The sequence below is a fragment of the Pinus tabuliformis genome, chromosome 9 (assembly GCF_031772625.1).
Source record: "Pinus tabuliformis cultivar Carrire ecotype Pingquan chromosome 9, CPIR1, whole genome shotgun sequence".
In the NCBI taxonomy this organism is placed as follows: Eukaryota; Viridiplantae; Streptophyta; class Pinopsida; order Pinales; family Pinaceae; genus Pinus; species Pinus tabuliformis.
In genome coordinates, this window is record NC_142307.1 from 1,729,424,251 (window position 1) to 1,729,449,228 (window position 24,978).

The 24,978-nt window shown below is 37.8% G+C and overlaps 1 protein-coding gene across 3 annotated transcripts in view; it reads left to right on the forward strand.

The window, feature by feature from the left end:
- The window catches only part of LOC149155623 (uncharacterized), a 328,425-nt gene that overhangs the window by 252,400 nt on the left and 51,047 nt on the right, over window positions 1-24,978 (forward strand). For all 3 annotated transcript variants that reach the window (XM_089445820.1, XM_089445821.1, XM_089445822.1), the window contains one exon: window positions 166-255. In XM_089445820.1, coding sequence (XP_089301946.1) covers window positions 166-255 — 90 coding nt within the window. The remainder of the gene's footprint in view (window positions 1-165; window positions 256-24,978) is intronic.

Below are 24,978 nucleotides of genomic sequence, written 5' to 3' on the forward strand. Positions count from 1 at the left end.
TGATATTTTGATAAATAATATCTATATTCATAAGAACAACTATTTGATCACTTGAAAATAATTTCTATCTTGGCAGTATGTAGACTTCCCATTACGAGGCAGACGAGATGTTCTGCTACATCTTGCCTTGTTATACATATTTGACTGACAAGACATATGTGGCAGGGTTGGGACGATCCATATGTTCCTCGCACACATGATGGGCTTCTTAAATGGAAATATGCTCACATGAATTCAGTTGATTTCCTTTTTGAGGTATTTATCTTGTATTTGTCTTATAAATGTTATTTAGAAGGTGCTTCTCATAGTGAATTTCATTAAAATGGCAGGAATATATCTCTTGTTTATTTTAAATGCCTAGCTTTCAAGGAGTTTATCACACCAATATCTGCATTATTGAAGATTGTGTACAAAATTTCTGACTTGGGGCTCATTGCCATATAGGAAACAGTATGGATACTATGGAAACTATTGGGAAACTTTTGGAAAATATTTCCGTGGAAAGTCACGCACGAATAATAGTTTTAAAAAACCAGCTGGTAAACAACATTCAACCAATGACCCAATAGAAAAATTTGGTTTGGGGACTGGTTGGTACCTAACCAGTACCAACTGGCCAGTTTTGCTCCAAACTGGGCTGGTCAGATCTCACATATGTGGGGTGAGCCTGGGAGCAACAGTGGCAGTTTTTCAGGTTGTTTTGGAGGAAACTAGGGGTTGTTTCTGTTGTTTTTGTAGCATGGAAGACTAGAAACAATTTTTCTAACAGATAACTACTTCAAATGATCATATTAGCATAATTTCATATTAGCATAATTTTCACATAGTATCATCAAGCAGTTACAGACGAAAAATTACAACTATTTAAACATTGAAAGAGCAGTAACCACAGTGAAACAATGAACAAGAAACAAAGAATTAGGTCTGAGGACAGGGCAAAACCCAGAACTGCTTTCCTTATGAGAGAGAAACCAATGCCCATCAAAATATCCATAAACAGAAATATAAAAACAATAGCTGACCAGATCAATATTAATAGACAAGCCTCCTTTCCATTCTGAGATTTCATCCTTCTTGTCCTTTTATATTTCGCAGAAAACAGAGAGAAAAGATGCTTAACAAAATTGCCCAAATGAGGAGCAATTGTCACATATATATAGTCAACATAGGGGGTTGAATGGGTGCCTCTAGGGGGGGGGGGGGGGGCGGGCGCCCAACTGACCTGACTTTTAATGGAGCTGACTTGTCATCTTTAGGAGGCAAAATTAAACTCAATATTTTTTTTTTTTCTAATTTCTTTTTAGGATGAAACTTTTTGAAATTTTAATGTTCTCTGCTGCAAAAATTATTATTTCAAAAGTTCTTTCTTTTGCAATATTAATTAAGCAACTGTAGATAGAACATACACCATATAAACCATATGCAAAATTGAAGACAGCCAAGAACACGAGTAGACAAAGAATTTAGGTCCAATGACCAGGGCAAAACCCACCCAGATTCTTCTTCTATTAGAAATCAAATGTTCAACAGAGATACAAAATACAATGAGAGAAAGAAGTTCACCCAAATCTGAAGAAGATTTTTGATAGTTGTAGCTGATGCAAACACTGATTTACTTTGGCTCATCAAGATCTTCTCTTATTCTTCATGTCTCTCTCTCAATTCTTCTCTAGTCTCTCTAATTCTCTCTTTCTCAAGTTCGTACTCTCCTTTCACAATGCACAAGTAAGTGATACAGAGGATGAGATGCACAAATATGTAAGAAGAGCAAAGAGGTTGAATTCATGAGGGAGTAACTCCCATACCATGAGGAGGAGTTACATATGAAAAAATAGGAGTGTGACTTATGCCATAAAGGAGGTATGTTTGCTTTAGTAACTCATGCCATCAAGAGGGAGTACGCATGCCTTAGAATTCGAGCCATTAAGGAGAAGTGTAACATATGCATTAAAGAGATGTAAGAGGAATCTTTTTATGATGAGTCATTAAAGTGTGTAAGAGAGAGTAAGAAGTGTGTAAGAGCATTAAAGAAAGAGAGGAAGAGAGAGTAAGGTATCATTGAATGAGAGAGTTCGATTTTCCATCAAGGAGAGAGAGATGTGAAGTGACATGATTGAGTGCCGAGTAGGAGAGGGTGACAAGGAATTTCATTTTAATAATAATATTATTGTATCATAAGGATAATAATAATATTAAATATATATATATATATATATTGATGATTAAATTAAAAATTAAACAATTGAGATTGATTAAGGATAAGTTAAGTGATTTTCCATCATATATATATGATTACCAATTGAAACAAGGTGACTTACTAATTTTGGAAAGTCATGGTTGCAATGATAGACATGACTTTCTATTTTTAGAAAGTCACTCTAGAATAGTCAGAAATGAAATTTTATTCAAGGAAATTCATCCCTTAGCTGCCAATTTTCAACAATCCCTCTCAGCTAGGGAGGGATTTTTATTAGACACATATAGATCTGCGTTGGAATAGTGATGTTACAATTTGATGAAGAAGAACCATCATAGGGGAGATTCATCCATCACCCTATATTCACTTAAAGGGACTACCAACAAGGACCTCGCACAACCAAGTCATATATTTGCTTTGGGAGATCCACTTGTCAACACATGACAAGGATCTCTTACATCTAAGGCCCATCATTGCTTGGGGGAATCCACTGTCAACACATGACAACGATCTCACACAACCAAGTCATATTTTTGCTTGGGGGGATCGACTTGTCAACACATAACAAGGATTTCACACATCCAAGGTTTATCACTGCTTTGGGGGATCCACTTGTCAACACATGACAAGGATCTCGCACATCCAAGGTTCATTACTACTTGGGGGGGTCCACTTGTCAACACATATCAAGGATATCGCACAACCAAGTCATATCGTTGCTTGGGGGGATCCACTTGTCAACACATTACAAGGATCTCACGCATCCAAGGCTCATCACTGCTTGGGGGGATTCAGTTGTGAATACATGACAAGGATCTTGCACATCCGAGGTTCAACACTGCTTGGGGGGATCCACTTGTCAACACATGACAAGGATCTCGCACATCCAAGGCTCATCGCCCATGACCACCCTCTCTAGGAAGGGTCACATTCGTCAGTTGGAGCTGTTCTCTAAAAACCAAGAACTTTCCTTTCAACAAAGGCTTGGTAAGAATGTTGGTGATCTGGTCATCAGTGGCTATATGATGGAGTCTTACTACTCCTCTCTACACCATATCTTGGATATAATGATATTTGATCTCAATATGCTTGGACTTGTCATGGGACATGAGATTGTATAGCGGGTAACCGGTGCAAAGATTTCATCATAGTCTATTCCCTCTTTCTAAGAGAAACCTCTAACCACAAATCTAGCTTTGTATTTTTCAATACTACAATCGACACCATATTTAATTTTATACAACCATTTAGAAGATGGAACAAATTTACTTTGGGGTCTTGGAACCACTTCCCATACATAATTATGAATGATGGACTCATATTCTTCAGCCATTGCATCTTTCGACACTTGAGCCTTCACAACTTCTTCAAAAGTATATGGTTTAGCTTGAATAATGTTGCTCATGGTTACAACATATCCTTGGAAACGACATCGTTTCTTGCTTTCTATGAGGTTTCTTCTAGAAGCAACATGTTTATCAACATCTTGAAGGGTGTCATGAAGCAATAAAGGTCTCCTCTTAGCAAGAGGATCACACGAAGGAGGATCCATGGGCTCCATGGGTTCATCAACAAGATCAATTTTAGGCTCTGGATTTTGTAGTATCTCAAAAGCATCATCTTGACTATCAACATTAGCAGGAGGAAGAGGATTGTCTCTTGCCTTTCCAAGAGTTGCATCTTCATCAAATGTTACATCTCTACTAAACTATATATTTATTGTCCTGGTACATATATCCTGTAAGCCTTAAAATTCTCACAACAACCGAAAAACGTAGCTTTCTTACCTAACGCTTCCATCTTGTTCCTCTTCTCTTTTGGGACATGGAAGTACACAAGGTAGCCAAAGTTCCTCAGGTGCTCAACTTTGGGCTTTTTGCCAATGAAAACTTGTTCAGGAGTCTTGTTGTTTAGAGGACGGTGAGGAGATCTATTTTGAACAAAGACAATTGTGTTCGCAACTTCTCCCCATCGAAACTTTGGCAGTTTCTCATCATGCAACATAGCTTTGACCACTTCCATGATAGTTCTAGTTTTTCTCTCGACCACACATTTTGTTCTGGGTTATATGGAATGATGGTCTCTTTTCAAATTCCAGCTTCTTTGGAGAGGTCAATGAAATCATTGTAGTGAACTCACCTCCATTGTTAGATTTGAAGATTTTGATTTGCTTTCCAGATTGCTTTTCTACTAGAGCTTTGTAATCTTTAAACATGTTAAATGCTTGATTTTTATTTTTCTGAAAATAAATCCATGTCTTGCGAGAAAAATCATCCACAAAAATAATATAATACAAGTAACCACCAAAAGAAGTTATAGGCATTGGTCCACATAAATCAGAATGCACAAGATGGAATACCTGACTGGATCTACTTTTGCTTGAAGGGAATGGTCCCTTCACTTGCTTTCCACTAGTGCACCCTTGACAAACTCCATCATGATCAGATCTATTCTCCAACATTCCAGAAACCATATTTCTCACATGAGGTAATGCTTTGTAGTGCAAATGAGCAAAGCTTCGGTGCCAAAGTTCACTTCGATGATTGTTGTCATCAATCAATGGATGAATAGGTCTTCCACAAACTTTATACATACCTTCACATCTTGATCTCAGAGTGAAGGCATCTCTCATGCTGGATCTTATTGGCCAAGTGAGAACTTTACCATTTATAAAAGAAACTGGCATTCCTTTATCTTCTAAAGAAAAAATAGAAACAAGATTCTTTTTCAGACCAGGTACATACAAAACTTCTTGAAGAGAAAAGGTTTTACCATGATACAGATGGAAGGAAACAAAACCAGATCTCTTTATAGGATATGTAGAGTTGTCTCCAAGAAAGTTTTTCAAATCAATCTCCCTCTCAAATAGATTAGAGAACACTTCTTTGTAGCCAGTAAAGTGCCTTGAGGCACCACTATCAACCAACCAGTTGTCACAAGAATCTACATGAGAGGAACTAGAAATGGCGAAAACAAGAAAGTATTCTGATTGTGTTTCAACTGCATTGTTATCATACCTTAGGTTCCTTGAAGAACGAAAAGTCTCTTTACGAGAAGGAGCTTCTTTTCTTCTTCTATAATCAAATTTGTTGGAACGATTGTTGAAGTTGGATCTTGGTGCTCTTCTATTTTCTGGACAATCATGGGCATAATGGCCATTCTTATGGCAGTTGTAGCATTTGACTTTTGATAAGTCTCTGCTCCATCTGGAGGAATTGATGGGAGCAGGCTTCTTCGAATAATGATGGCCTCTTCTTTTCTTCTTCTTGCCTTGGACAACAAAGGCAGTAGGTTCTCCCTCCTCATGCTTGGGAATTCTTCCTCTGAAAATCATTCTGGTCTCTTCTTGACTGCACTTTCCCAGGAGCTCATCAAATGTAGGAAACTTGTCATTATTACTGATGGTAGTAATAAAAGTTTCCCAAGAAGAAGGAAGACCTCCAAGCGTAATCAACACCAACTCTTTATCAAAAACAACTTCACCAAAAGTTGACAACTAATCTTTGATTTTTGATATCCTCATGAAGTATGCTTGTTGGGCATCTTAACATCCTTGAGCTGATTCTTCAGAGCAAGAATTTGACTCAAGTTGTTCACTTGGTACATTCCAATCAACTTGTCATACATTTCTTTGACTTTCTTCAAATTGGAGACATAAGTAATGAGGTGGTCTCCAAGAGAGTCAAGGATAATCTTTTTAGCCTTGACTTCTCCTTTATTGTATCTGGCCTATAGCAACATTGGAGTTTTCAACTAGTTTTGCTACCTCTCTTTCAACATACTCCTCAACATCATGTTCTTTAAGAGTAATATCCAATCTGGCCTTTCTAGGGAAGAAGTTTGAAACATCAACCAACTTCTCTTCATTCTTAAAGAGGAAGACATCTTGATCTGCTCAAAATTTCAACAGCAAATAGAAAAATACAACAAGAAATATTTCAACTGTAAATGAGATTATTCAACAGCAAAAGGGAAGAGAAATTTCAGCATAAAATGAGCAACAAGTAGGAGGAACAACAAGAGATATTTCAGCAGAAAGAGAGCTACCAATGGAGCGGATAGTAAGCGATATTTCAGCAGAAGGAGAGCTGCAAATGGAGCAGACAACAAGAGATATTGCAACAGAAGGAGAGTTGCAAATGGAACGGACAACGAGAGATATTTCAACAAAAAGAGAGCTGCAAATGGAGCGAACAACAAGAGATATTCAATTTGCAAATGGAGCAGACATGAAGATATTCCAATAGAGAGCTACAAATGGAGCGATAACAAGAGATATTTCAGTAGAAAGAGAGATACAAATGGAGCTTGTTTTCACCAAACCTCTGATACCATGTTGAAATTTTGACGTTCTATGCTGCAACAATTACTTATTCCAAAACTTCTTTCGTTTGCAATATTATTTAAGCAATTGTAGATAAAACATACACCATTTAAACCATATGCAAAATAGAAGACAGCCAAGAACACAAATAGACATAGAGAATTTAGGTCCAATGACTAGGGAAAAATCCACAAGGGGAAACCCAACTAGATTCTTCTTCTATCAAAAATCAAATGTTCAGCAGTAATACAAAATACAATGAGAGAACTAAGTAGTTCACCCAAATATGCAGAAGATTTTTTATAGCTGTAGCTGATGAAAACACTAAATTACTTTGGCTCAACAAGATATGGTCTTACTCTTCAAAACACACACTCTCTCTCTCTCTCTATTTTTCTCTAGTCTTGCTAACCCTCTCTTTCTCAAGTTCGTACTCTCCTTTCACAATGCACAAGTGAATGATAGAGAGGATGAGAGGTACAAATATATAAGAAGATCAAGGGGGTTGAATTCATGTGGGAGTAACTCCCATGCCTTGAGGAGTTACATATGACAAAATAGGAGCGTAACTTATGTCATAAAAGAGATACACTTGCTTTAGTAACTCATGCCATCAAGAGGGAGTACACATGCCTTAGAATTCGAGCCAATAAGGAGAAGTGTAACATATGCATTAAAGAGGTGTAAGAGGAATCTTTTTATGACGAGTCATTAAAGTGTGTAAGAGAGAGTAAGAGGTGTGTAAGAGCATTAAAGAGAGAGGAAGAGAGAGTAACATATCATTGAATGAGAGAGTTCGATTTTCCATCGAGGAGAGAGAGATGTGAAGTGGCATGATTGAGTGCCAAGTAGGAGAGGGTGACAAGGAATTTCATTTTAATAATAATATTATAGTATCATGAGGATAAATTTGTTGTCACCCTCTCCTATATATATATATACACATAGGAGAGGGTCACAAGGAATTCCATTTTCATAATAATATTATAGTATCATAAGGAAAATCTCTCTCTCTCTCTCTCTCTCTCTCTCTCTATATATATATATATATATATATATATATATATAATTAAAAATTAAACACTTGAGATTGATTAACGATAAGTCACTCTAAAATAGTTAGAAATGAAATTTTATTCAAGGAAATTCATCCCTTAGCTGCCAATTTTCAACAAAAATACTGACCATGGCTATTGTTACCCACCACTAGTGGGTGACCCCATAAGATAAATTTTCTCCTAGATTTGTCTTCAGCTAGTAGCCTCTTGACAACCACCTGATAGCTTTGATGTGCTACTTTTCTTTGCCACCTAAGCCAAACTTTTTGTGCCCTCGCTCATCTGTCATGATTGTATGTTTGAAGGTGAGCCATCCAATCCTAAAGGTATGATTTTTCATTATGTTGTTGGGTGTTTATGCTTTTTTTCTTGGGCACACTTGGGCATTAAATACTGGAAACTCAGAAGAAGGAAGGGCATTGATTGTACTCTTGTTCCCTTAGCTCAATTAGGGGGTTAATCCTGAATCCTAGTCCCATGGGATCTCCTTTATTGGTTATTAAGCTTTAGGAAGGGCATTGCATGGAAAACCCTTCTTTTGGTTGTGTGGTCCCGCTTCTCGATACCATATATCTCACTCCCCACCGCTCATTGCAAGACTTTCTTCACATTTCCTATTTGGGTCCAGATTTGTCCATCGGGTCCACAAGATGTTAACATCCCTTTCCCCTTGTCAACACCTTGGGTTGGGCTTGGAATGATGCTTGGGAGGTTGGTGCAGCTAAAAAAAAAGAAGATAAAAGCATGATATGGCCACATACAACAAGAAATGTACCATAAAATGCAAAAGATGGTCACGACAATAAAATTTAGCATGTTAGCAAAATCCAAAGATGAGCTCTACCCCTTATCATTATGGCCATCACCCTGGTTCCTAGGGTCCCTATGAGTGCACCGTGCATCATTAAGGAACCTATGAATGTCCCAACCCTTGGTGGGTGATGAACTGCCCCACCTTAAGGGAGTAATCACTGCTATATCTTACACATCATGCTCTCATTCCCTGTATCTGTGAGCAGTAAAATGAAAGAAAATCAATCGAAGGCAAAAGGCATATGAAGAAGCGTGGAGAAGAGAAGGTTGGAGTAACTTATATACCAAGATTGCTCCCTCTTACATTCATATACCCAAGGTATAAGCCTCCCTCATCATAGCTATCCTTATACCATGGCATGTGGCTTGGAGCCTTCTCTTTGTCTCCACTCCGTTACATCATTATTTGACATGACACCTGCCATTTGAAGGATGTACCTTGGACATGTCATTGCCTTAAAGGTTGAAACCACCTAAAAGGGTCCTTCATTAAGTAGTACCTAGGAAGGTAACACTAGTACATGTTCAAAACCTTGAAGTTGGAAGATAAACCCATTACGAAATGCTCATTTTTTCCCTTAATTAATGAGCTTATTCACTCAATTGCACTAATGAATCATTGTATTGGAAGGCGAGGAGATGCTTTGGATCTTATACATAATTGCAAGTGGTTTTCATCTTGGACTTGGCCTCCTTATGTGGGATCCAAGCCCTCCAGAGGATAACAACGAAATTTGTAGGGTGAGCGTTAAGAGCCATGGGCCTCCATTCATGCAGAGCATTGATTGGCACACCATGGTTTTCTTCTGCACCGCCACTTGCTTGTTTGTTTCCCAATTATTTAAGATGATGATGCATTTGAACGAGGAAGCCCCAACCGGCTACACATTGTACCCAATTCTTGGCAGTTGATCCGAGGCCCAGAGGAGGTTATGTCCCTCCTAGGGAAACATGAGAAGGCACATGTCATCTTCTAGCCTTTATTGATGGAGCATTGACTTGATTTTGAGTCATTTGGAGACCCATGAGACCCATTTTGGTGCCCCAAGCCCAAAACAGGGTTCAAAGATGTTTTGCAGCATAAGGAGGGCATCACAATCTTCATCATGTTTTTTGAGGCACTGTCCCATATTTTTAGCACAAGAGGCCTCAATGTTGCCCCTCTAGGCCTCCATGCATGCATGTCGTCAGCCTTGCATGGGCTTAGGAGAGAGATAAAATAATTTTAAAGAGCATCATTGTTGGCTTGTAACAATGGGTGGGTTACTCAGTACATTAGGCATGTAATGGGGCTTTATCATTTGTAATTTGAACTCATAACACTTGAGTCTTGTATAAATAGATGAGATCTAATCTTGTCTCAAATCATCACATTTGGGATTTTTGCAAGCCTCATTAGAGAATTTGGACTTGCAATTTGAGGAGGTTTTTGGATGCTCTTGGGATGAACTTTGATGTATGGAGCTTTATCGCTATATTTTTGAGCTTCTAATGCATTGTTGATGGATGGATATACTCTACATTGTCTTGTAAGTGTTTCTTTATGATGAAATTATCTTGCTAATTATGCCTAATGCATAAGAATTCACAATTTGTTTTGTTGAATATCTTTCAAAATTGTAATCTTGGGAACATGTGTTACTCATCGCTGATGTGGAAAGAATGTTCCTTTTGGAAAACGATTGCATTTAATCCATGAAATTCCATTAACTGGTGTTAAGGAAGGTAATTGTTGAAAGGAGTAATTAGGGCTTCCTCTTTTAGCCTCCTTGAAGGTCAATTTAGCCAATTACAAGCACCCATGCCCCATACTCCCAATGGTCTAGGTACTAATTAAGTCCCTTGGTGGTCAAACTTGGATTTAATCTATCAATTTTCCTTCTTTTCTTTTTTGAATATCGCCCCTTCAAGGCTAAGGAGGCTTCCCTAGGGCTTGGTGCGAGATATTTTGGAGGAGGAATTTTTGAATTTCGTTTGGACAGATATCTTCCTTTGTGTCTTCTCTAAAGGTGCTCAAGTTTTGGTGGAATTCCCATGATGAATCCTCCACAAATTTTGATGTGCTAGTTATAGGATCATGAGGGAAACCTAGAAGATAATCCTTCAACCTAGGGATTCTTTGAAGGTAATCTCTTAAGTACTTGGTGAAGTATATCATTATTGCTGTTTCACTCTCCTACCTTGACCTTGGATGCATATATATATATATATATATATATATATGTATATACATATATATATATATAATATATATATATATATATATATATATTATGTATATATATATATAAATATATATATATATATAAGTTACATGATATAAACTAATTTTATTATATATGTATTAACATTTAAGAAATATGTGCAATCATAAAGCATACATCATACATTCTAATGATTACATTATGATTAAATATCCAAAATCATGCATAGAAATATAAGTCTTGTTTTTGATCACATTCTCTCTTGAATGATCACTTAATGAAAATAGCAAATCCAAAATCAGGCATAGAAATTTCTTGTCTTGTTTATTGGGGTCTCCTCTTGGATAGAGGGCTTGGTTCTCTTGATTAAATACAAGTTCCATACCCTAGTACATGACAAAATCCAATGGAAGCATTGCAATCCCCCTAATTATAAAATCTTGAAAAATAGATAAGTCTGCTGGATTTTGTGTGAGATCTAAAATTCTACTTTCTCCATATTAAATCCAATGAGGGCAAAACCACTCTCAAACATCCTGAGTCATTTCATGGTAATGTTAAAAATTTAAGTAAAATGATGAAATTGAAAGATAAAGGATATCAACACTAGGACCATAGGCTTGAACATTAGGCTGCCCCACTCAAAAAAAATTGTTTCCAATCTTCAATAGCTCGCTTTATCACTCCTGAATTGGCAGGGGAAAAAAAAACACTGAAAAAAGGCACTTTATTGTTGAAACGTGGATGTACGACTTGGAAACGCGTTTCAGGATGTACTGGGCCACGTTTCCCCCATGGGAAACGTTGAAACGTGGATGTACGACTTGGAAACGCATTTCAGGCCATACTGGGCCATGTTTCCCCCACAGGAAACATGGCCCAATACGGTCTGAAACGCGTTTCTAGGCCATACCAAATGCGTTTCCATTTCGTTTCAACCCATAAACACCCTTAGGACTAGTGTTTCCTGCAACATAGCTATAGATCATGTGAAATATCAATGCTAGGTCTTGTTAGAAAATCGGAAAGGCAAAAAGGTTTTCTTATATTGATAATTATTTGTGATATTACTTTGTTCTTATTAACTTCTTTTGTGTTCTTCCGTTATCTTCTTCTCATCAAGCAATTATCAAAACAAAAACATGAAGATCATGGACACCAGATGTCGGCACTCAGCCAGGGCTAAACCACTATATAGGGGAAAACCTGGTCAAAGAACTCTTCCTTCAGTAGATTCAAAGTGAGATAGACCAAGACCTTAGGCCAACAAACCTTCCCCCTCCACCAAGTCAGCCTTCCAAGATGATTTAGTAGTCTCTTCTTATCTAGCAACTCCATCCCAGAAACAATCCAGAAATTCGATTTCCCAACTACAAATTTTGACTCCAATTTCAGAATTTCGGCCTCCCCAACTACTGCAGAATATCAACTCCCTGTAATACTCAAGAACTTTCCACGTGTGGGATAGGATAGAGAAAAACTTGACTTCTCTTGTTTGATAAAGTCCTCCTTTTTTGCTAGCCCTTTCCTCTTCTTCTTTAGAAATTCACACTTTTTCTAGCCCTTGAAATTGCAGATTGAACTTGTGAGAGTGAGTGACAAATGAGGTCAAGCTGCTACCTTTATATAGGAGTTTCAACCCATCTGCTTAGGCGGACTTGGTGGAGGAAGCCTAAAAGGCCTATTTTACAATAAAATATTTTTTTTTTCTTGACAAATAAATCCCAAGAAGGGTTTTTTACATTATGACATGGACAAGGACACTTGACATAAAACCTAGAAGCCTGCAATGGAGTCTTTGACCTATAAACAATGTTGCGATCATCGACATCGAGATAAAATCGGCTAGAGTCCAGAAAACCACAAAATCGTAAAAATCAGTAAAAATTGACAAACATCGACAAAATCAAGATACCATCAAAATGTCTGTAAAAATCTAAAAACTTCGGCTAGGCCGAAAAATCGTGTTTTTGAGATAAAATCAGAATGTTATCGAGATGTTCGCAACACTGCCTATAAACAATTGACCCAAGCATGAAACCCATGCTTTAATAAGTCAATTTATTTAATAATAAATTTCTTTTTCTTTCTTTTGATAAATACATACAATTATGAAGACTAACACTAGTTACATTCTTCAACACTCCCTCTTAACTAGGGACGTATTCATAATTAGAAATATATAGAGGTACATGGAAGATCTCCAGAATGAACTACGAAGAGTTCCAACACACTTAGTGTTGCAGACTAGATACCTGACCAGGGTAATCTATCTGGGTGGGACTAAGATGGAATCAAGCTTTCAACCAATCTAGGTACCATTAGGCTTACTTGCTAACCATCAACGCAAGGATCTAGGTGCATATCCAAGGTCGGAGCTCCATGACCAATGCCACCTTCCCTCTTCGGGATCTAGACATCAACACATAGGCTGACTAGATGTCCTCCCAAGCATCTGCCATTAGATGCTTCATCTCTCCCTAGTAAACTAAACCAAATATATCCATTTGTCCAAGCATGCTTTCAAAGTGTTCAACCTTCTTGTGGAGAGGTTTACCTATACAAACATAAACCCTAATCAGTAATAAACTTTCAAATATAAGTAAACACAAACCTTAGGGGTCTTTAATCATTCTGATGCTGCTTTCATCATCAAGTTATCCATATGCGATTTGTCAAAAGCTTTCTCTTTCTTTTATTTCTTTAGAAACACCAAATACATTCTCAAACCTTTTCAAGTCTTTTTATTCTTCAATTTTATTCTTACCTCAAGGTATTCATTGTCATAATATGCCCTCCCTCTCAACTATGGAGATATACCATTTCTTCTATCCAGGCTCCCTCTCAACTTGATGAGATCAACAACTTCATAACATCGGAGAAACTTCATTCTTTCAAGGCTTCATCTTTCTTATGACATCAAGGTCATCTTGATCATTATCATTCTTATAGCTTCCTTTAATCATGCTCATCTTCAATTACAAACATCTTTAGCATCTTGAAGATCAGGCACCTGCAAAACCTTAATAACAAGTACAACAAAGTACAAATATGCGGAAGCATGAAGTTAACCAAATCATATTACTATAATGGAAGCATTCAAACATTCAAACTTTAGACACTAAATACCTAAGCCTAGTTAGGTTCATAATCGATAAGAGACATACTAAACTTCAATTTCTAGCTAGGGTTTTGTCACAAACCCCTAGACTTTATGATTGAGACACAAAGCCTTATATCGACAATTTTGTCGAATTACAATCTAATCATAGTACTATACATCTAGTACTTCAATATTACTTTCTTAATTGTATGACAAACTCTACTAGGGTTTGTTGCAAACTCTAGCTCTTATCATCAAAGCAAATTCATATCAACGATCGAAAACAATATCATTGTCTCCTAGAATATCAATCTCTACTAGGGTTTTGTCATAAACCTTAGATTTCACAAACTAAAACATGAGCATCAACAATTTAGTCTACAAACTAGAGGGAGAGGCCATATGCAGGTTAGTTTCATACCGAGAAAGCTTCTGGGCGGGAGTGCAAGAGGTGTGTAACATCACTGAACCTTTGGTATAGGTTCTTCGATTAGTTGATGGAGACAAGGCCACAATGGGCTACTTGTATGAGGCCATGGATAGGGCCAACTAATCCATTCAATGTAGTATGATGATAAGAGGGATGAGGGGTATGAGAAACAAAAACTCTTATGGAAAGTGATTGATGAGTGATGGAACAATACACTCCATCATCCCATTCATGCTGCAGGGATCTACCTGAACCCCACATTTTCTGACTCATTTGGTTTCTTATTTGATGTTGAGGTCATGGATGGATTCTTCACTTGTGTTCAGAGGATGGTGCCATCTCCAGTTTACTGTGCAGAAATCTCCAAAGAAATGGAGATATATAGGATGGCAAGTGGCACATTTAGCTTTGACATGGCTATTGTGGATAGGAAGGCTAAAATGCCTGGTAAGCTTTAGTTTGTTTCAAATTTCATTATCTCTTCAAGTTCATACTTTGCTTCAACTTTAAAATTTTACTTTTTTTCTTATGTTTTATCTTATTTGTTGTAGATGCATGGTGGAGAAGCTAGGGTGGAAGAGTACCCGATCTCCAAAGGCTTGCCATTCGAGTGCTCAGCCAAACATGTAGCTTCTCTTGATACGAGCGCAACTAGAATGTATTTGAAAAAATACACACCAAAAAGCACAACAGGTTAAAATATTCCTTATTTCCAATTAATTCTTTGAATCCATTAAATAATAATTTTTTATAATTATTATTTTATTATTTATAATTTATTAATTTATGACTCATGTACAAGTTCGAGTCCTAGCGACTTAATGACCGGGTCTATGTCTACTACAATCTTCGATTATGGGTGAGGCAACTTTGAGAGGACACGTGATGTGAAGGCCATCTCATTAGATGGGATTGACACCACTATTACATGGAGGGTTGAGGTCGAGAGGCCTATCATGGAGTCGACTCCTGATTGGTTAGAGCAGGAGGTAGTCGAGGAGGAGGAGGAGGAGCAATAGGAAGATGAGGTGACACCATCTACCCTTGTCACCAGTAGAGGGCGTGGTCTACCTCCTATAGCTCCTAGTTCTTCAACTTCTAGAGTACAGTAGAGTCCACTACCAGCCCCATCGCCTTCTTCATCTAGAGGGAAAACAATTATATTTTCTTGTAAGAGGGGCAAAGGAAATCAATAGTATTAGTTATTTGGTTCATTTCATTGTATATGACATTATGACTCATGATATGAGATACATTATTATATTTTTTGTTGATATTTTGAGGTTGAGTTGGGACTCAGGACCAGTGTTGTAGGAAACATCCCCGCCCCTCGGCTCCAAAGCCCGATCTGCGTCCCATGTGGAAACACGACCTATTCGCCCTCCGTAACAGGGCTCCAAAAAACTGAAACGTGGATCGGGCCTGGTCGGACGATTATTGGCTTGTGGGGACCATGCGACCCGATCCTTGTTTTCGTATGCCGAATTTGCGTTTCAGAGGATGGATCGGGGCCACTTCCGGGTAGATTTCGACCGCTTCCGCGGGCCCGTTGGTTGGTTCCGCTGTGCGACCCACTTAAACTATTTTTATTTTTTTTTTTTTTGGCTTAAGTTGGGTTGGGGGGTGGGTTAGTGTTGGGTTAGGGATGGAATGAAAAGGATAAAAGTCCTTTTCACCTCTCATTTGTTCACTCTTATGTTTTTGGAGAGCTTGGAGAAGAGAAGAGAAAGACAGGAGAAGAGAACTTGCAGAAGAGAGAGATGAGGAGAGCTTGGAGGAATGGAGGAGCTAGGAGCGTTGAAGGAGGAGGAATTTGGAGGAGTGAAGGAGCTAGGAACATTGAAGGAGGAGGAGTTTGGAGGAGTAAAGAAGTGCTTCAATCTACAAGAGCTAAAGAGGTAAGTGCAAACCCCAAACTCCCTCATTTTTTTGTCATTGTTTTTTGTATTTTCTCTCCTCCCTCTCCTACTCTTTCCCATTGTTTTTTCTTGCTCATTTATTTGCAGGTTGTCCACCACCTATATTCATATTCCAAGATGGTGTTTTTTTGGCTTATAAGTATCATTCCACTTTTGGTTTTCATGATGGCGAGGGGGAGTAAGAATAGAAGGGAAGAAGAAGAAGAAGAGAATAGTAGTCCCCATATGAGTGACCCAACGTATGATGAGGAGGAAGGGGATGAACCTGATGAGAACATTGAAACACTTGAGGGGAAAGTTGCATTGACACCCTTGTGGAACTATGTGACCAAACTTGAAAGGGGAAAAGGTGGTGGAAGCTACAAGTTTTTGTGCCCTCATGGTTGTCATGGAGGAAAACCATATAGTGGTTCATATACCCGTGTGAGGAGGCATCTTTGTGGGGTGATGGACAATGATGAGAAAAAGGGTGTCATGGGGATAGCAATTTGCCCAAAGGTTTCAGTTGAACAAAAAAGAAAATACATCCAAATAGAGGAGGATGCACAACAAAAAAAAAAGAAACAAGAAACTCAATCTGAATCAAGTGCAACCTCTAGATTTGGTAGCTCATCTCCTCATGGTACTTCTGCAAGCTCTGGGGGTAAAAGAACGATAGGGGATTTCCTAAATGTTGCTGGGAGGGATGATGTGGATGGAAAGATAGTCTGATTTCTTTGTGTTCGCGGTGTACCATTCAATTTGCTTCGCTCTCCCTATTGGCATTAAATGGTAAAGGCCATCAATGAAGCCCCAAAGGATACAAGGCCCTCAACTATGAGAAAGCTAGAACAATGTTATTAGAAAGAGAAAACGCAAAGGTTCAAAGAGCTTTGACACGTTTTACAAATGAGTGGGTGGATTGTGGGGTATCCATTGTATCAGATGGGTCGACAAATATTAGAAACCAACATTTGATAAATGTTCTTGGTGTTTTTGCTAGTGGTGTAGTATTTATTACATGTCATGACTTCTTCTCCATCAATGCAATTGCCCAAAACGTTGCAGATCTCCTATTGCAATCAATCAAAGATGTTGGTCCTAATAATGTGGTTCAAGTGATCACAGATAATGCAACAAATTGTAAGGCAACAGGAAAATTTACTGAGCATACTCATCGACACATCTTTTGGTTTGGGTGCTTGGGGCACACATTGAACCTTTTGATGCATGATATTGTGAAGCATAAAGAATGTGGGTGGATAAATGAGCTTTACAAGAGATGGAAGCAACTCATTAAATTTATCATAGGGCATATAAGGGTAAACTACTTCTATGGCACTTACTCCAAGTTGCAGTTGCTTAAACTTGCAAAGACAAGATTTGCAAGTTTTTGCCTCACCTTTAGGTGGCTAATGAGGTGAGACAAGCTTTAACTAATATGGTGACCTCTGAATCATGGGAGGAAATTGACACTGATAAAGATGGTCCTAATGTAGCCACGGACACTATTCTTGACATGTTCTTTTGGTCACAAATTAAATATGTTTGCAATTCGCCAAGCCAATTTATTACATGATCAAGTTTTCAGATTCAGATCGACCAATAATTGGGGAGGTGTATGAGCAAATGCATAGCATGTTGGGGCAGATTAAAGACATTGTTGAGCCTAGAGATATCACCTTGTACAATTATATTCGTGTAGAGGTGGAAAAACAATAGGATATGCTAAATGTTCCATTGCATGCATTAGCTTATGTTTTGAGACCTAAATACTATCATCCATCATGGTTTTCAACACCAACACCTTGGGGGGGGGGGGTGGAGCAGTAGAAAACTACACCTAGATCCAGAGGTTCTAGAAAAGTATATGATTTCATTGGATAAATTAGTCCCTGATCAGGAGGCTGCCATTGTATAGAAACAATTTAGCAACTATACACTTAGCACTGATCTATTTTGGAGCATGCATGCAATTAGAGATCGAGAGACTTTTTCTTGAGTGGTGGAACATCCATGGAGGTGCTACTCCTCTTATACAGACTTTGGCATTGCAGGTGTTATCATAGGTTGTAAACACTTTTTCTGTAGAGAGGTGTTGGAGCTCTTATTCTTTCATCCACAGTGTTAAAAGGAACAAGTTGAGATTAGACCAGACATAGAGCTTGGTTTATGTTCATTACAACTTGTGATTGTTGTCCCATTATTGTGATGATGTAAAGACTAATAAATACCTTAAGGTTTGGGACAGGAATCCAGAGGAGCCCAATTTGGAGCATGGAGTGTTGCGATTAGAGCAATTAGAGGATGCTCTTTTCTAGGATGATGATGATTGAGTTGAGATGCCACCCCCATCTGGTTCCTTGGTTCAACAAAAACAACAGGGGCTTTGTCTTCATCAGTGTTAGTGCCACAACTTCTACAACCACCATCTTCTTCATTGCCACCACGTGGAGGCCCACCGCCACGTACTCTTCGTGGTGGAAGGAGGAGAGGTTTGTGGATATATTCAAAATTTATCGCTTTTGTCATATATTAGACTTGTAGGCTTGTTGTGAATTTGAACTTTTTTTTCTTTGTGGTGGCCAAATGGCCTATTTTGTAAACATTATTATTTGAATTTTGGACATTATTAGTATATGCGATTCTTCCTTCCTATTCTTATGGTTTTGGGTTCTAGTGTCTACCTTGTTTTGTATTTTCTGTTTTGCATTAGCATTCCTTGTTAGGAGTCCTCAGGACTACATTTTGGTTTTGATGAATTATTGAGGAAATTGCAGTTTATGGTTAAGTTCGTGTGTTTGTCCAATGCCAATTTATCGTATTTATCATTGATGTAGTAGTAAGTGTTAGTTGTAAAGTTGTATCATTGATGAGTCATGGTTGTATGCATAATGTGACAATGTACATGTATGATTGAATTTGTATCATCATGAAAATTTGTCTATTATATATATATATATATAATGCGTCCTACTTGTCATGTTTTTGGGGGTCTCTGTGTCTCGTGTCAGACTCTCGCATTTGCAAGTCTTGAGTGTACCATGTCCCTGTGTTTGGCTACTTAGCTTTCAACCTTTTGTCCTTGATAGGGATGGTTTGGCAACCTTCATAGTAATTTTTTGACTTGATCTCCCCTTCTTGTAAATTTGGTCACCCCAAGATGCTTTGCAACAAGATTGTGATCATAGAGTGCGGTGGAAGCTTTGTAACAAAATTTGGCACGTAGTTCAAGGGCATGAGGCCTTCACAAAAAATCAATAACTTTTGCTACCAAATAGTGGCTTTTACATAAAACACCAAACTTTGCATTCTTTATAAGAACATTGCTTACCATTTTTGTTGCTGTGTACCTTTTCTCATGTCTCTTGAAGTGCTTTTATAACCTGTACGACCTAGGTTTCTTCCCTTAAGATTTTTGAAGGAATCTGCTACTACAATCAATTGTCCCTTGTGGCCACCATTTCCACCAACGACACATTCCATATGCACTATTGTGCAGTCGTTGGATTAAGGTTGAGTTTCCAGAGTAAGCATAACTGGTTTGTCATGTGTAGTTTTAATGAGCTTCTCCTTGAGTGTAGACTCGGGGACAAAATATATCTCATCTTTATAGAAGATGATCTCGTTTTCCACCTTGTACCTGTCATCATGAATGAGTCCGTGCAGTGATCCTCAGCCAAAGTTATTCTTGGAGTACTCTACTAAGAGGTGGGTTGTCCAATCTCTTAAGAATGTGTCATGCTCAACTTTCTCTTCATATCTTGGCTCATTAGATTGTAAGCTTTTACTTGTACTTCTACAAGCTGCCATGCAAATTACTTCTCCTTGTTTGGATGTGACCTCCATTTGATTGGTTGTTACAACTTGGGGACCCCCATTGATCATGCCTCTTAGTACCCACCTTGCTACCTTTTGGGTCCCAAATATCCATTTCCATTGCTTGGTAGTTCATTATGAATCTCCCCAACAAGTGCAACCATTGTACTTCTAGAACCATATTAGTATCTACCAATTCTATCACATAAAAATCATCAGTAAGTGTATACTTAACAAGTGTGACACTCAATTGTGGTACTACTTGTGTGTATGTCATATGATACCCATAAATGGCCCTTAGTTCGAAGCTCTCAAATTCTTGGGCAGGGATGCCTCCCCTTACCACCACGACTGCATCAATAAAGTTGTATGTTGCTCCACCATCTATAAATACTATGATTTGTTGCACTTATATAACACCCTTGATTTTGAAGGTGTGATATTTAGGGACTCCTGAGAGAGTGGTAATAGTACCTCCTTCAATTCTCAAATGTCGCTTCTTAGCCTCTTTCAGGGATGGTGCTTTTTCAAAAATGCTAGGCTCCTTGCTTGGTGTATGTGTTGTATCACTCTCATTGTCACCATCGGACAATACTTAATGGAGTGAATCTTTCCCTTTCCCAATCATTAGACTAAGCTCCCACGACTCTTTGCAAGTAAACAAAGCTTCTTTCTCCTAAGCTTGTTTCAAGTTTTGTTATCCTATCGATTCTTCTTAGTTTCATCTTTTAGGGATGTCTTCTTGTCATTATCTTTTGGAGGGATTTTTGGTATGGGTGGAGTCTTTACTTTGGTGCTGCACCACGCATATCTCGAGTCTTAGTGATGGCACCTCATGTAATGTGGTAGGTTTGAAGGCCTTGACCCATACATGTAATGTTTTAGCTAGGCCTTATACGAAGAGCATGACTTGCCTTTGCTTCGAATGGTTTGCTACCATGACTGTTGTTTGTTCGAAGTCTGCAATGTACTCATCTGTTGTCCCCGTCTATTTGATCTGTGCCAATTCTTTGAAATGCATGTTAAAATCCCTTCGATCAAAATGCTTTATCAATCTTGGGTGAATTCCATATAAGATGTTATGCTGGAGTGTCCCAAAGTGACTAGTCCATGGTACCACCATTCATGTGCTTTCCCTTCCAAATGTAAAGTGGCAAATTGGACAGCTTTTGCTTTCTACATGGGATTAAGTCAGAAATAGGTGTCCAAATTTTGTACCCAAGCCCTTGGATAGAATTTTGATGATCCATCAAATAAGGGGATCGACAACTTTCCTACCTTGCACATCAAATTCTAATTTTTCTATTCCTTGGGTCTATTTTGATATTTGATGTTCTTGTATTCTCTTAAAGATAGGGTTGCTCGTGTATTTTCTTCTAGTGCTGCATACTCTCGAAAGTACTCATTAAAGAGTCCATATTGCTTTGTTGCTCCTTGAGTTGTTGTTTGATTATCTAAAAATTGAGGAAGCAAGGGTTTGTGACTTCTTCTACTAGTTACCCCATTGTTTGCTTGAGCTACAATATTGAAAGAGCCAGGATTGTGGCTGTTGCTCCCTTCAACACCACTACTATTACAAGCATTCAAACCATTGTTTCCTAAACCATTTATAGGTTGGACAATGAGTTGCCTCTTTTGTTGCTGCCCTTGGGCTAACTGTTGTTTCTCTTGTATGATCATATTAGTCATTTGTTGTTGCTCTAGAATTATTGCCAATAAGAGATCACTAGGGTCGTGTCCTCCTTGCCCTACTTTGTCTCCCATAGTTGAATGATGGGTGCTCCTTTTTCTTCTTAATGTAATGTTGGAAGCATACGAGGGTCATGCACTCACAAGCTGGTAGGGTGCACAACTTTGATACCATTGCAATATCCTAGGGTAATTTTTTTTGTCTTAGGGCTCTAATTCCAGTTAGTGCTCCCAGCAGAATAGCAATAGAACTTCATGCATTCATCTAGTGTTGTGAAAATTGCAATTTTATTGCGATTTTTTTCCCTTAAACGATTAAATTGACGATTTTTCAAAATTTTAATTTGTTTTGTATTTTTTTTAATTTTGCCGATTTTTACTTATGTTATCCCGATTTTTACGTTTTTTTTTCTTTTTCCTAACCCATGCTAGTTTAGTCCTGATTGCGATCATTGCAATGTTGATTCATACCATAGCATATATTTCTACACATAATGCTAGTTAACAATATAGCTAGAATATTCAGTGTTGATAATATCAGTGATATATCGCCAATATTTGGAAATATCACGATATTTTCAGGGAGCCGAAATATCGCCGATAAAATATCGTGATATTTTTTCTCCCAGAAAATATCGCGATATTTCTGAGATATCACCGATATCTCGCGAAAATATCGCACGATGATAAGAAAAATCGGCGGTCTGGTTAGGCCACACTTAGAAAAGGGAAAATTCATTTTTTTTTACTCATTTCAATTTTTTGAGTGGTGGAGAAGGAAGGGGGAGAGCGTTGTGGTAGTTGTCAAGGAGGAATTGAGGATTGAAGAGCCATTATCACCACCAACTACGATTTTTTTATTGATCAAAGATTGAAGAATAGTGAGACAAACTTCATTTCTTCCATTAACGTGTATGTTCTTAAAAACCCCTATGTTAATGATTTTTTCATAGATTTAGGGTTATTCTTGCTTGCCTCTTTGCCTACCAACATTTTGCTTCTTTTTTTTTTCCATTTTCTATGATTTTCATGCCCATGAGCCAATGCAAGGGTTTTCTCCATATTTGGAGAGCAAGCTTCATTTTTTTCAACTTTCTTATGCACCCTCTTATTGCCATTTTTCATTCACATTGCAAATAATTTAGTAATTTTTTTTTTTTTTTTTTAAATGAGGCGGTTATTACTTATTATTTTTTGTGTTGGGGGGTTTAATGCCAAATTTTTGTTTTTTTGTGCCCTAGGCTTGAATTAGTTCACTACAAATATGCCAAAAGCCTTGGACCCATTTTGGGAGTATGGGGAGCCTGATGGTGGGACAAATCAGGCATATCTATCATGCAAATTGTGTGGGACCAAGATGTTAGGAGGGTTACGTGATTGAAATACCATATCGCTAGACTCCTTGAACATGATGTAATTCCTTGCATGGTTTCTATTGCGGAGGTTATACAAAAAGCTCTTGAAGCAATTGATGAAAAAAACAGAAAGATCGCTGCTAGAGAGAGGGCACTAGTCTCAAATAGATAGCTACTAGTTTTATTTGTTTTGCTACATATAAGTTTATAACTCATGATGATGAGATACTTTTATATATGTGATGTTATTTTGTATTGGTTCTTCACATTTGAGTCCTTGATTGTACAATTATCAAGGATTAGCAGGATTTGGTATCGCCTTTGATGTATCATTTTTATTTTACATCCATTACATCATATATATTAGTGCTTTCTTCATACTTATGTGCCAATGTGTTTATTTCATGTTGTTATTGCTTTATATGTTTAAAAATCTGAAAAAAAAATGAATATGTTATGCATTCTTTTATGTTTGCCGATATTTTCATTGATATTTCCAATAAGATGTTTTCTGGACCCTCGCCGATATTTTTCCGATACCGATATTAGTAACACTAACAATATTAATAGCAATCTGGAATGCCTTAATTCCATTGCAAACAATATTGATTGTTCAATTATCAGGGTGCTTTATAGCCAATACTTCAACACAACACAATAGCAAGTACACTGAACCAAATTCAACAATCAACTTATTCTATTCTTCTAATCTATAGAATCTGACAATAGCTCGGTTGATTGTAGCTTATAAAATAGGCTCAAATGCCTTCTTGAGGGTGTTTGCAGCTAGAGATGAAGCTCAGATACCTTCTTGAGGGTGTTCGCAACCAAAGATGATGTTCAGATGCCTTCCTGAGGGTGTTTGCAGCGAGAGATGAAGCTCAAATGCCTTCCTATAGTGAATCATAGCCTAGAGATGAGGGTTAGATGCTTTATTCAATGTTCCACCAAGACTCTGGGATGGGGAGACGCACAAGGGGGATGTGTTGGAGTACCATCAAATTTTAAGGAAATTTAGGGGGGACAAGGGGATGTCGGGGTATATAATTTTTTTATTATATATATATATATATATATATATATATATATTTCAAATTCATCTTCAATAATGAAAGCATAAATACAATGATACATACATAATTGAATTAAGTAATGAAATACATTGATCCATACTCATCATCCTTGCTAATACATAAACGATTCATCCGTAGACCACGAGATTCAATAATGAAATACTCTAATACATATTCATCATTCATTATTCACCATTCTAGAATCTACATCAATTTAAAAATTAAATTCATCATTCATCATTCTAGAATCTAATTAGTACTAAGCAAAATAGACTATAATAGATACTGAAACCTAAAGACTAGAATAGTAAATTGATATAACTAAACTCAAAAACAGTGGATTGATGAGTCTAAAAGTCACTCTAAAGTACACAAAGGGCTTGGTGCTCTTGATTAAATACTAATTTCATACCCTTGTACATGACAAAATGCAATGGAAACATTGCAATCCTGAATTCCTGAAAAATTGGTTAAGTCTGCTGGATTTTGAGTGAGATCTAAAATTCTACTTTCTGCATATGAAATCCAATGAGGTCAGAACCACTCTCAAACATCTCGAGTCATTTCATGGTAATGTTAAAAATTTAAGGAAAAGGATGAAAATGAAAGATAAAGGATAGTTTCATCCTTTTACTTTAAGAATTTAACATTACCATGAATTGCATAGCATTAGTAGGGCAATATGATCAAATACTAGGTTTTCCCTATCATAAATCATTGTTTACAAGCAAATTTAAGGGGGATGCATAGCCCATTTTGGGGGGGACGCCCTTTTGGGGAGTCGCGTCCACCACACTTGGGAAATGTCCCCCCTTGCGTCTCCCCATGTCTCCCCAAAAGGGGGACGTAGGGAAAAGTTTCCCAAGACGTCCCCTCATCCCGGGTGTGTGGGGTGCGAGGGGTACGTGCACCCGACTTTGGAGGACGCGTCTCTGTGGAACACTGGCTTTATTGTAGTGAATTGCAGTCAGGAATGAAGCTCAAATGCTTCTTGTGGCGAAACGCAAACCTAAGA